Source organism: Phoca vitulina, unplaced genomic scaffold (assembly GCF_004348235.1).
Source record: "Phoca vitulina isolate PV1807 unplaced genomic scaffold, GSC_HSeal_1.0 scaffold32, whole genome shotgun sequence".
Classification (NCBI taxonomy): domain Eukaryota; kingdom Metazoa; phylum Chordata; class Mammalia; order Carnivora; family Phocidae; genus Phoca; species Phoca vitulina.
Genome location: NW_022589735.1, coordinates 23,127,999 through 23,141,853, shown reverse-complemented (window position 1 = coordinate 23,141,853; position 13,855 = coordinate 23,127,999). Strand labels below are relative to the sequence as shown.

The following is a 13,855-nucleotide window of genomic DNA, read 5'->3' as shown; positions in this document are numbered from 1 at the left end:
TTTCACAACTCAGTGGTAGAGAGAAGAGCAGGAAAGCAAGGAAGGGACAAGAAGAAAGTCACATCCATTGAGGATGTTCACATTCTCTGGCCTGAAGGAACTTTGTGTAAATCATTTACAGAGTAGTTTTATACATAAGATTGCTCTGTTTTCACTTTAGAGCACCCTCGCTCGGAGAGGTACTTAGTAGCGTGTCTGGACCTACTGGACTCTACATTCTGGTTGAAGTTAAGATGATAATTTTAGGTGTCAGTGTCCTATTGTGATATACTCCTATCATTACTTTCTTTTTTTAAAAAAAAGATTATTTATTTGACAGAGAGAGACACAGCGAGAGACGGAACACAAACAGGAGGAGTGGGAGAGAGAAAAGCAGGCTTCCCCCCTAGCAGGGAGCCTGATGAGGGGCTCGATCCTGGGATCATGACCTGAGCTGAAGGCAGATGCTTAATGACTGAGCCACCCAGGCGCCCCTATCATTACTTTCAATCTGTTACATACTTTGTGCCTTGATCTGCCTTTACCTTTCATATTCACATTCATCCCAGCTTCCCTGTTACCTGATTATTCTTGGCCATCAGGTTTTTCTCCCTTACTATATTTAAGCTTTTCATGAATACTGCCTCATTTTTGTTCATCTGCCTGTTCCCGTGTACATGTAGATTGAATGAGGAACTTCTGAAATAAAGCTCATGGATGGTTCTCAGGCTTGACAACACATTAAAATCAGCTGGGAGCTCTAAAAAAAAAAAAAATCCCTGTCATGGGATACCAGGCTTTTTTGCACAGTTATTTTTAAATGCTTTGTGGGTGATTCCAGTATGCTTGTATAGGTGACCACCTATGACTTGGACCAGTGGCAAATCAGAGATGCAGGTCACCCTCCTTTCTTAGCTCTTCCTTAACTCAGCACCTCTCCCCTTTGAACCTAGGTGCGTGCCTTCAGTGGACTTCTTTTTGTGCTCCTATGTTTTCCTTAATTGGATCACTTATTTTATTTGCTTTTACTTTAAATCAAAATGACGTGCACATAATTGGGGTTTGGAGAGAGATCATTGATCATCCTGCGCTCACTTCTCTGGGTCTTCAACTGGTAGACATCAAAATAGCAGCTTTATTACTGACATAAGGCAGATCTGGACACCACCACTTGACCTACAGCCCAGTGGGCTGCCTGGTTTTCCCCTGATTCATCACTGAAGTAGATGGAGTTGTAGGTACACCTCATAACCTGGGGGCGTTGCCCCTGCCCTGGGGAAGCTGACCACATGGAGAACCAGAGATGCCTGCTCTGTGGACAGGCAGAGCAGACAGAGGGGCTGAAATATGCCTGTTCAGATCCTCCTCCCAGATTCTCCGTCCCTTCCCTCTACAAATCCAGGAGAAATAGATTACCTCCTCTTCTCCCACCATAATACACACACACACAAATTAAACAGTTAAATCATGTTAGAGGCAACCATTTTTAATGTTTAGCTGTGATCTCTTTTTCCCCTCTTTGAAACTTTTTAAGGTCTCCTGCTTGTTCCTAGTACTTTAAAATTTACTGTGACTACCCCCACCCCCACGGCATGGGTCTTTTCTTATTCTGTATGCAGATACTAACGAGAATCTTAGAGATGCCTGCCTTGCAGTTTTCCTGGAAAACCAAAGAAATAAAGGAACATTTTCATCTCTTTCCTTACACTTTCTGTGTTCTTCTGGAAATTCATTTGTTAGGCCCTCTGTGTTGATTCTTTGAAAATGTATCTTTTTCCTTCTCCTTTTACTCTTGTCTTTTTGTTCTGCTTTCTGGGAGATTTCCACTAATTTATATTCTTATCATATTATGTTTTTTTTTTTTTTCCTGTAATATTAAATTTTTTTGAAGAGTCCCCCTCTTTTATTCTTAAATTGCTCACCTTTGTTGGCATCCTGTCCCTGTTTTATGGATGCCATGTTTTCCCTTAGGTCTTTGCTGACATAAATTAGAGAGTTCAGGAGACCTGTCCCCATCACCCTGCATTGTGTCCAAGTTCTTCTGCTTCCTCACTCCTCCCATCCCTTCTTACTTTCCTTTCTTCCTTTCTGTTTTCTTTGCTCCTCCCCTTTTTTGTCTGCATCTTTCTTGCAGAGAATATACTTCAAATGTGTGCTGATCATTTGCGGTTCTTTCATGTTCAAGAGTGGGAATTGAAAGCTCTGTGTGGGGAGAGAAGCTTGTTGTGTGGTGAAATTTCCTGTAGGATGGATAAATGGAGAGCTGCATGTTTCATTAGGGAATCCTTGATGTTAGTACATGAATGTCTTTTCACTGAAACTGTTGTTTCTCCAAAGGAAAATATTCTTTCACTGTAATAGTGTTATTGAGTTCTGTTACAGGGTCGGGGATGGGAGTGAAGAAAGGAAACTGGAGATGCTGTCTTGTTCACTTTGGAAACTTGAATTCAGTCCCCATGTTTTCAGCCCCAAACATCTTTCCTGATCTTTGCTTGGGTCACAATCTCCAGTCTATCCCCAGAGAATAAACTTCTATCTCCTGTTAGTTGCCTGGCGGTACCAGACAGGGACAGGCACCTGGGCATCTATCCTTCCATATAGTTAGACTCCATCAGTTCTCTGTTTTCAGCTTTGGATCTTAGCTACTCTGCAGTTGAGAACTTTCCATGGGTTCTGTGACAATCTGTGCCATTTAATTGGAGGTATTTAGGCCATTTATACGTAATATGGTTACAGATATGCTTGGATAAATCTATCCTCTGGCTGTTTGTTTTCTATTTGTCCCATCTATTCTTTGTTCCTATTTTCTATTTCTGCCTCCTTTTGGATTATTTTTATTGTTCCATCTTATATCCTTTATTGTATTATCAGTTACTACTCTCTGAGGTATTACTTTAGTGGCTCCTTGAGGGTAACAGCATACTTATACACGTAGGTACACTGTAACTAACTTATCATGGTCTTCTCTTCACTGGACAGGATGCCACTTACTACAACCTATCTTCAGGTGATACTGAACCACTTTACATATAGTACTTCCATTTCTCCAACATTGGGGTTTTACATCCATGTACTGATTAGTCCTCAGCTGAATAATCAAGGAGTGCAGATCTCTGGATCTCTGTCTGCAAATTTCTCCTCTCTGGGTTTTGGCCCTGTGAACTCCTGGCCTCCCTGGATTTCCAGCTCTGTCCCTGAATGTGGGGAGACCTTTGGGCTCTGCCTGGTTTCCCTCCCTGAGCCACATCCTGGGGATTCTCTTCCACAACTGTATGACCACTGGTTGTTTACCATCTCTTGGGGATCACTGTTCTGTATTAGTAGATGATCTATGTCTTGTTAACCATTGTTTAACCATTGGGCTAGGAAGCGGCGTGGGGAGGGGGTTGTTTCCAGGTCAACAAAACCATAAAAGAGGATGGCATAAGTGCCAGCCATTCGTGTGGCCAAAGCTCCATTGCTTGCGGAAAGGTACTGAGGGGGAGTTAGGGGTGTGGGGCAGAGGTGCCTTGTTCAGGGAAGAAGTCCATAATTCCCTTAGAAAAATAACCCTGGCACATTAAAACGTGTATTATAGAAAACTGTCATATTCAAGAAAAAGTGGTAGACCCACAGTCTCTAGTGAAGACATGAATGGAAGCTAAGAAAAGGAATATTTTGCTTCTTTTCAAACCTCAAAGCTGATCTCATGACCTTTACATCTATGAAGTGTGCACCTGCTTTAAAATAGTGCAGTAAGTCTTCTCTCCAAACCCCAGAGTTCTTATTTTAAAGGCTTCAGATCATCAGGCCTTCCTTGCTCTTGTTTTAATCTTATTTGATATATTTTTCCTTAAACAAGGATTCCTATTGATCAGAATTTGAACTTTGCCACTTTGAATCATTTCTTCATGTCTTTCATAGAATAGTCCTTGTGAAGAAGAAGGTTGCAATTGCCTGAGTAAGTTCATGAAATAAGCATCTATAAAAAAATGTCTTGAAATTTTTTCTTTGCCATTTAAATTGTGCATATTAATCACTCACAGTGGTGTGAATCTGGCATAATTCCAAACCTGGCAGTGTTCTAAGTGATAATATCATCCTGCTGATAAGTTTAATATTTGAGTTGCCAGGAAAGAAATCTTGATTATTCAAATAGTGTCTAATGTGGTTCTCTAATTACCTCCCTCTTGACTGTTCACAACTAAGTATGTCTGAATGTAACATAAACAGTAGTCTGAGATGTTATTTTTCCATCCTGAGCTACTTTTCAGGCAGGTTTATTTTTTCATAAGCAAGAAAAAAAAAAAGATAATTTAGCATTGAATCCCAAGCTTTAAAATACCAATTCCTAGAAAGTTTATTTCTAATCAGGCCCTTAACTATAGGATTACAGTAGTGCGTAGGGTATAATAAATATTGACAGAATGATGTCATGGCATAATGCTTGAGAGTCTTTGCAAAGAGTCCAATGAGGAAGGGAGTCAGCTGGCCTAAATGTTCCAGTGAATGCTTTTTATTATATTTTTTTCTAAATTGTTTACTTCCTTCTCCAAACTTCAGAAACCAAATGAAAAATGCTTCAGAAAGAACAGATTGGAAATATTTCCACAGCCATGCCAAAGTTGAGATTTCCTCATGGACACCAGCCATGAAGTTTCCCCTTAGGGACCTTTGCTTTTAGTTTTAAATCTCAAACTCCTCTTTGTAGTTCCTTGTGCCTAGCGGATGTCTTCTGGTCATTCATGGTATAGAAATACCTTGAGGATTTCATGGAGATGTGATCACATTTTCTAAGTGACTGAGGACACTTTATTGATATAGAGAGGGTGAGGACAGTAGCTGTTTCAGCCGAAAAGGTCATCTAGGTCTTAAAATATTAATGTAAATTGAGAATATGCAAGTCAAGGGCTGAACATTCAGTGGGTGCTCCACAAATATTTCGTAGGTGTCAGGGAATTAGAGTCTTCGGCTCTTAAATGTATCCGATCTTTCCGTAGGTCTTGCTTGGTGAAGAAGCTTTGTCTCACCATTAAACATGGAATAGGGCATGAAGGTTCCTGCCTCCCTTCTCTGGTGTCATGCATTCCCTGTTCTAGGCAAATGATCGATGAAGAATACTCTATAGAGAGCCCCAATGTCATGAAAGAGATAATCTAAAGCTTCTGAGGGTCTTGTTGAAAATAAATACCACATTCTCCCATGGAAGTCTTAGGACACAGGCACAACATGTCCCCAGAGTAGTTCATAGAGCGTGTCAGCTGATGTTGTAGCTGAAGGGCGTCATGGATCTTGTCACCCTCTGTGCACGGTACTTACCCAAGTTTCTCAGGTAAATGCACTCACCTGTCTTCCTGGAAAGCTAGGAATGCGTTTTGACCTCCCTTTTGGCAATGACAGCCTCGCCACCTGACCATTCTGGGCAGAGGGGACTCCACCACTGGGTCATGGCGGCACTCAACAGGGGGAGAAAGGTGGAGGTTTCTGCCCTCCAAACACCAGCGACTCACAGGGTGTCCTTCAGCGAGCTGTGTGTGTGCAACCTACGTGGTTATCAGCATGCTTTGGAGAACAAGACATGAGGACAGGAGAGCCCTCCCCAGGGGTATCTGACAGCTGGGAAGGAAGAGGGTCCTTAGGAGATGTTGGGCAAAGAGCCAAGAATGACTCTGGTGACCACAGTCTGGGTTCTGACTGCCATGGAGACCAGAGGATGGTCACTCTGCCCCATGACTACATAGAACAGGCACTCAGGGCGAGTTCTTCTAGGGGAACCACTCACATGGCCTCCATGTTGTATGCGTGGTGGGCAGCAGTGTTCCCATGATGGGCCAGGGTTCCTGCTGGGCACTGCTAATTCAAACAAAACATGGTAGGGTGTCTGTTTCTGATCCAAAAACCCTCCTCCTCACCACAAATATCTTGATACCATACAGACTAATTAGGATAAACTGGGTCCCTCTCCTTCTTTCTGACTGCAATCTTCTTGTATGTAACAGCGAGGCAGTAAGTTCTATTAAGCTCTGGGTCTGGGCCGGGATTGTGCAATCAGTGTCACATTTTATGTCTTCACAGAAGACAGTTAGTACCTCCAGGTAGACCGTTACAGTATCGTCTGATGATGGAGGAAGACGCAGGAGGCTGAGGGCGTGTACGGGAGGGGCTGGGAGAAGAGCAGATGGAAAAGGCTCCCCCCTGCATTTAATTGTGAAGGATGACTAGGAGTTGGACCATCATGGAAAAAAGGTAGAAAAGGACAGTCTCAGCAAAGGGAGCAGCATGGCTCCTGCTACTATAAGGGTGTGGGGAGAGATTGCAGATTGCAGATTGTATAGTAATGCCTAGTAATGCATAGTGTCCCATAAGTTAGGCACATTGGTGGGCATCAAGGAATGATGAGCCATGAGCAGGGTCTGGGCAGAGTTCAGGGACAAATGTGCATTTATCAGTTGACGTGAGTGAAAAAAGCAGTCATCGTTTTTCAAAGTTTCTTTCAGACTATTTTTAACATTGAGGAACTTCCTGATGTCTGTCAGATTGCTCAGGTGGAACCTCAATTTTATTTACACATAATAGTGAGATTTGAAACCCTCCATATAGATCAGTTTATAGAAGCTACTTAGTGAATTCACTGGATTGAATCCAGCTGCCCTTGGCAGCCATGCTGTAGATGAATTATAAAGGACTGGCTCTGTTTGCTGTTTTTCAGGTACCATGATCAACAGGATGTTACTAGCAACTTCCTCGGAGCAATGTGGTTGATATCAATAACTTTTCTTTCCATTGGTTATGGTGACATGGTACCAAACACATACTGTGGGAAAGGAGTCTGTTTGCTTACCGGAATTATGGTAAGTATCTTTTTATTTTGTTTCTTTTACTTATACTCTTAGCTCGCGAAGGCACTCCACGTGATGGTAAGCTATTCAATTTCCCAACCGCAAGCGGCAAAGCATACGTAAATAATCAGTTCTCGGTTGGGAGAGAACATCACTGATTTTCACCTTCATTCTTACTGTGATGCAGCTCCATTAAGCACATGGTGCTGCTGGATTGTTCTTTGTGGGAGAAGCACTAATTTTGATGAGCAAATCCGGTCTTCGAGCTTCAGCTTCAGCCAGAAATTTCCTCATTTCGATGGGTTCTGCCATTGTCCTGCTAGCTACATCAACTTGAGTAAATTTCTCTTCTCTGAAACTTACTTTCCTTATCTGCAAAATGGGGACCCTAATAACCTACCTTGAAGTGTGTTGAAGGGCTGAAGAGTTGCATTTTGTCAATTACAGAATTAAAATGTAGCTGACCCTTGAACAATGTGGGTTTAGACTGCACTGGCTACTTATATGCAGATTTTTTTTTTTTAGTAGGTGCAGAACGGTATGCTAAATGTATTTTCCCTTCCTTACGATTTTCTTAATAACATCTTCTTTCTATTCCTGGAAAGTTGACTTCTAAGCTAAGGTAGGCTTAGGCAAGGATAGGCATCCAGGAGGAGGAAATGGTTTATTTGAAGGTAGTGAGTCAGGGAGGAGCTTGGTACCTTTGAGCAAGACCACTGGGCCAGGAGTGCACAGAGTAAAGTGATAAAGTAGGGGCGCCTGGGTGGCTCAGTCGGTTAAGCTTCATGGTCCCAGGGTCCTGGGATTGAGCCTTGCATCGGGCTCCCTGCTCAGCGGGGAGTTTGCTTCTCCCTCTGCCCCTCACCCCCTCTTGTGACGTGTTTTCTCATGCACACGTGCAAAAATAAATAAAATCTTAAAAAAGAAAGTGGAAAAGTAGTACAGCAGGAGGCTGGGACGGAAGGCCAGGTCTTGGGGAGCTTTTGAGAAGGGCTTGCTGCCTGTGGTGATATGCCACTGTTCTTTTTTTTTTTTTTTGAGAGAGAGAGAGCATGAACGGTGGGGGGGCGGGCAGAGGGAGAGGGAGAGAGAATCCCAAGCAGACTCCCCGCTGAGCAGGCAGCCAGTACGGGGTTCGATCTCATGACCTGAGCCGAAATCAAGAGTCAGACGCTCAACTGACTGAGCCACTCAGGCACCCCAACATGCCACTGTTCTGGGCCCCGTAGCAGGTACAGACATGACCCCTACTCCTTACACGTTCCAATTTGCCCAGGACTAGTTTGTTCCATGTGTTTTAGGTATCTGAAAATGGGAGGGCAGCAAGTTGTCCCAAATCGATTGTAATGCAGCAGGAACTTTTAAATGTTGAAGCCGGGCATAGCTTCAAATTGATGTGCTGTTTTCAGTGACCTAGGTTCTACTCGTTCTTTATCTGCTTTTTATAGTTTGGATACGGGGGCAAAATGTATTATCTTGCTGCTGCTTTGATTTTCTGCCTACGTCAGGATATGAGAGCTAGTACCGGGAGCTCCTTAGGCAGGAAATACCCTAAATTTCTGAAGTTAGGCATCCCTCCCAATGCCTCCACTGTATCCACCTCCAGGCTGGCAGCAGAGGGACAGGCTCTCCATGTGAGGGCCTTTGAGTGGTGGCCAGAGCAGCCTGTCCCCTTGTAGCAGCTGCCTTGGAGGCCTGTTCCAAGAGTCAGAACTAGCTGGGAGGACCGCGCGCCCATGGCATAGAGGGAGTGTGAACGTTCTTCGCCCACTCAGCAGTACTGACCTGGGATAAGGCAGCTAGATGGGAACATAAGATCCAGGGCCAATTTTAAGGTCACCAGGAGTAACAAGACGACCATTTCAAGTCCCAGTTGTAAAGAATATAATTTGGGGGTATAACTTAACATTGTTGGCTTGTAAAAGAAAAATACAGCTCTTTGTATTTTGATGAACTTTTTTTTTTTTTCATTACAGTGGGTATGGTCCGTTCTGTTAACTATTTGGATCACTTGCTCCTTTTTCCTCAGAAGATAGCATTTTATTATATAGCATAATGCTCTGGGAAATAAAATTTGCATGGATGTATTTTTGGAAGGCTGTAACAAGCCCACAAGGGACATGAATGATGCTATTTATAAAAAACAGAACTGCTAATTGCAGAGTCTTTCCCCTTAAGCTTCTTAGAAACAATTTCCTTTGTGTTCCTTTTGGGCAAGATGCCCCCCCCCCCTTTTTATTGTTGAATCAGGTATGACTCAGGGTTTGTGCAAATAGCCTAATACGCCATGGATCAGAACCAGATTTGAGGTTAGCCTTGCCTGGATCTTGTGGTATTTCTAGCTTTCCTCACTTTTTTATTTGCCCTTAGGGTCTTCAGAGCCTCACCTGACAGCACAAATCTTTTATTGAATTGAACTACTTGTTTGCTTAGGTTTCACTAGGGATCCTACTTTACAGGAAAAATAGAAGTTATACTCAACTTTTAATCTATACGGACACAAAGACGTTATGTTCCTTGAAATTCACAGTGACCTCACTGCTGCCCTCTAGATTCATGGTGAAACAGACCTTCTGTTCTTAGGCTGAGGAGGTCCACTCCCATGTAAGGAACAGATGAGACTTTTTAAAAAAAATTATTTAAATTCAATTTAGTTAACATAGAGTGTATTATTAGTTTCAGAGGTAGAGTTTAGTGATTCATCAGTTGTATATAACACCCAGTGCTCATTATATCAAGAGCCCTCCTTAATGCCCATCAACCAGTTATCCCTTCCCTCCACCCCCCTCCCCTCCAGCAACCCTCAGTTTGTTTCCTAGAGTTAAGTCTCTTATGGTTTGCCTCCCTCTCTGTTTTTATCATATTGTATTTTTCCTTCCCTTCCCCTGTGTTCATCTGTTTTGTTTCTTAAATTCCGCATATGAGTGAGATCATACGGCATTTGTCTTTCTCTGACTGACTTATTTCGCTTAGCATAATGCCCACCAGCTCCATCCACATCGTTGCAAATGGTACAATTTCATTGTTTTTGATGGCTGAGTAATATTCTAGTGTGTGTGTGTGTGTGTGTGTGTGTGTGTGTGTGTGTATACCACATCTTCTTTATCCATTCATCTGTCGATGGACATCTGAGCTCTTCCCATAGTTTGGCTATTGTGGGCACTGCTGCTATAAACATTGGGGTGCAGGTGCCCCTTCAAACAGACTCATTTCTTAATTTGCCCCATCAAAAATGGTTTACTTGCATATAGACACATTCATTAATCTTGGACTAACCTACATGAAGGCTGCATGGAGTTGGATTGCGTCTATCCCTAGACCAAGCAACCTCCCACGGAGTCCGGCCCCCAGAGCAATTGCCTGGGGGTGAGTTTCCGGGAGTTGATTCCATCCCATGTAAATTTCCTGGGGATTGACAGTGTATGGCTGCAGGCTACCTACAAACCAGTATGGAGAGTGTTTGGCTGATAGTAAAGGTATCTAGAACAAGCTAAGTTGTTTTCCCAGCCTGTAGATACGGTTAGTTTCCTTAAGATGAACTGTGTTTTGCCACTTTTTTTTTTGTTTTGCTTTTGTTTTCAGGAAACTTAAATACCAATTTGTCACATTGGGATTATCGCAGCCAGACACGACTTCCTTTTATTTCAGGCATTTATTTGCCTATTTCCCCTTGGGCTTTTGCAATGCATGTTTAGGTAAAATGCACAATGTCAGATTTCCCATGGGCCATCTCTCTCTCTCTCCATCTGGTCCCTACTCAATTGTGAAAAAGAAATACGATTTACAATACTCCTGAGAGAGGACAGGGTCATTCCTGAATCATCTTGTATATTATCTCTGAAGTGCTGTATTTCCTTGTGTTCTTTTATATTTGAATTTTCTGGTTCTTGTGTTTATGAAATTGATAGAATTTATAGCTTTATGTGTGTGTTTTTTTTTTACTTTGACCTAAGATAGAGTCAGTCCAAATGCTAATATCTACAAAGCCCATTTCCCATTTCAAAATGTCCACAGAAAGAAATGAGCACTGCCTTCCTTCATAAAACTAATGAAACTAATGAATTATTTCATGGCACCGTCTTAGATGTTCACATTTCATTGGTTAAGACCCCAAAATTAAACTGTAATTTAAAATTTTTAAATAGCTTAATTTGTGTCATGAGTGATATTTTTGGGCTCCAAGGACATTAAGATTAATCTGCAGTGCTCTGGGCAGAAATATCTTGTGAAACAGTGAGGAGAGAGAGTTTTCCAGAATATTTCTAAGAGACAAACAAATGGCCTCATCAAAAAATAACCTCTCCTCGCCCGAAATGTCAATTGTGAATCCAAGACAACCGTGCAAAGCTTTTCTTTTAGTTTTTACAGTGTTGTTAACATAGATGATGATGGAAATGCTTAAAATAAGACGATCTTAGATACAAGTATTACAGTGTGATAGATCAGACAAATCAAGCAGAAATTTCCTTCTTATCAAGACCTACCTAACAGTAAAGCTGAAGACACAAAGATCTTTTCCTCTCTCCTGGATAGTGTCTTAAAAACAGAAACTCCTAGGGTTGCGTACTAGTCACTCATCACCCTTCCAGAGAAAGCCATGAAGGTTGTAATTACTTTTTTCTCTTTATTCAACAGTCTTTTCTCTGTGGGGTCCTACCAAGGACCCAATGCTTCACTAGTGTGGATGTCACCACAAGCAATGGAGTGGACTCTAAACGGCTTTATTCTCTTGGTTGAAGGTGCTGGGCAAACAACACTGTTAGGTCGTGGTGTCTTAGACTTGTGTCAGCTGGAGCTGGTTTCTCGTTATCTCCAACTTGATGTAGAGAAGGTCATTGTTTTGCTTAGCTTTTACAAAGTTATCCTATCTACCCTTTCATATCTGTACGGATAGACAAAACACAAGCTGAAAGCTCTAATTTCCCCTTACTTAGGAATATCTATGATTGTTTCGAGAGGAGAATACAGCTTCTTTGGTGAAAGGGTATCTCTTGGCTTATATGGGAATGAAGGTCATTTTTGCTTGTCTATTTCTGTAGAATTATGGCATCTCTTGGGGGCCCTTTAACTAGAATATAGACGACTAGATTTCTTGGCAAAATTACCTTAAAACAGGAAGTATTATCTGCCCCGTCCTGGGGACACAGGTTATTATCTGATAAGTGGTTCCCCATGGATTCCTCAACACAAGTGTGATTTAGGTTTCCCCCAACCATTTTTGCAGTTCATAACAATTTAACAATCACGGCACCAGTGAGTCGTTCAAATTTTATTCAGGCAACAACAACAACAACAAAGTAGTCTATTTTTTATACCACCTTAGGATGAGAACTTTGGATAATAAATCCTGTCGCCATCCTCTTACCCAGTGCTGAGGAGTCTTGACTGAAGGTCACATGGTGGCTTAGTCAATTGTCAGAGGTCAGTTTTCATCCTGAGGGGAAAGAACACTACACTGTTCACTCGGCCAGAGAGTATTCCAAAACACAGCCATCAATTAGCCAGAGCTTATCAAGAGAATGACTGGTATTCGAGAGGGTTACACCTAAGGTCTGGTTATATTTTGCTACTTTCTGTCTCTCCATTTGGGGATTTTTTTTTTCCCCCTGCCATTGGACATAGAAATCCTGAGAAACTAAAGTCAGTTCTTGGTATTGCTTATGTGAATAAGCAAAAACAAACAAACAAAAAACAAAACAAAAAAACACCCCAGGATCTTTTTTATAGGTCTTACACAATTTGACATCACATGTTTAGTATCAAATAATAACTTTGAAGAAGTTTTTAGTTTACTGGGGTCCTTCTGGTGTGTGTGGTGAATCTCATCAAATAAAGGCTCAGTGAGGAGAGCCTATCTTTAAATTCTTAGGATAGTTTCTGTTTTGCTCAGAGGAGCAGAAGGGGATGATGGGCCTTGTCAGTCAGAAGGCGAAATTCCCCATCAGTGCCCTAAGCAGACCTTCATTTCTCTGCAGGGAAATTTCTTAAGAAATACAATAGCTGTTTTCTTCCAGGTACAGACAAGTAGATTCGGAAGTTGTGACCTTCTAGCTTTTGACTTGTTGACTCCACAATTCCACCCAATTTTTCTAAACTACCAGCACTTTTATTTGGCAGGGCCACCCTTCCTATCTTTAAAATACGTGCACTCACGTTGGCAACCATCGCTAATAAGATTTAAACCCAGGCATGACTCATTGTTGATGACCAGTTTTATGCACCATTTCTTTCTTTCCAACCGTCACAGTACAAGAATGAGCTGAAGCAGCAAATCACTCTAATGGAGATTTGGGTTTTCCAGGTATGGGTTTTTTTCACTGAACTCAAAAAAACCACGCATACCTCCTCCCCTCCACCAGATGACGACAGTGGACTTGACCTCTACCCTCCTATCAGCAAATACCAAGTCATCTTTGAAGAAACTCAGGGCATTTATCTTCAAAATTACCTTGACTGTTGTTGATTTTCAAGACCCGAGGAGATCTTGCAGAATTCCAATGGGATAGAATAATAAAGTTGAGTGTTTTATAGAATTTTGGTTGCCAGAAGTGATTGGTTAACATAGTTTCATGAAAAAAAAATAGATCAGACAGACAAGTGCAGTAAAATGTGTTTATTATTCTGTGATACTGAATCAGGGACAGAAAAATGGGCAGTATTTCCAAATACTCTTTTTACCTTCCTTTTGGAGGATATCCTGATATTTTTAAATGAAAGTTAATTGGTCTTAAAGCTATTTTATTAATTTGGGTGTATTTTAAGGAAAAAGCATGATTTTTTTTTCAAATTAACTATATTTTGGTAAATTTTAATTACTGTTAGTTGAACAAATTGGCTACCACACTGAAGTTTTGAGCTTTTAGGAGCTATTATAAGACTTGCAGGAGGAGAATTAATTTGACACTGGAGTATTTTGAACACTCGCATTTTTTCATTAGTCATTCTTGGTGAGGGTGAGGATTCTGGAATTTCTAAAAGAAAATTACACATATCTTTGGCAGATGCCTTTTTAAATAAGAGCCCAAACCTTTACCCAGTGTGCTATTAAAGGAGTTTCC

At 41.6% G+C, this 13,855-nt stretch overlaps 1 protein-coding gene across 2 annotated transcripts in view; it reads left to right on the top strand.

Moving 5' to 3' along the window:
• KCNN2 (potassium calcium-activated channel subfamily N member 2) overlaps positions 1 to 13,855 on the top strand; it is a 481,118-nt gene that overhangs the window by 436,089 nt on the left and 31,174 nt on the right. For both annotated transcript variants that reach the window (XM_032425402.1, XM_032425403.1), the window contains one exon: positions 6,668 to 6,809. In XM_032425402.1, the coding sequence (XP_032281293.1) occupies positions 6,668 to 6,809 (142 nt within the window). The remainder of the gene's footprint in view (positions 1 to 6,667; positions 6,810 to 13,855) is intronic.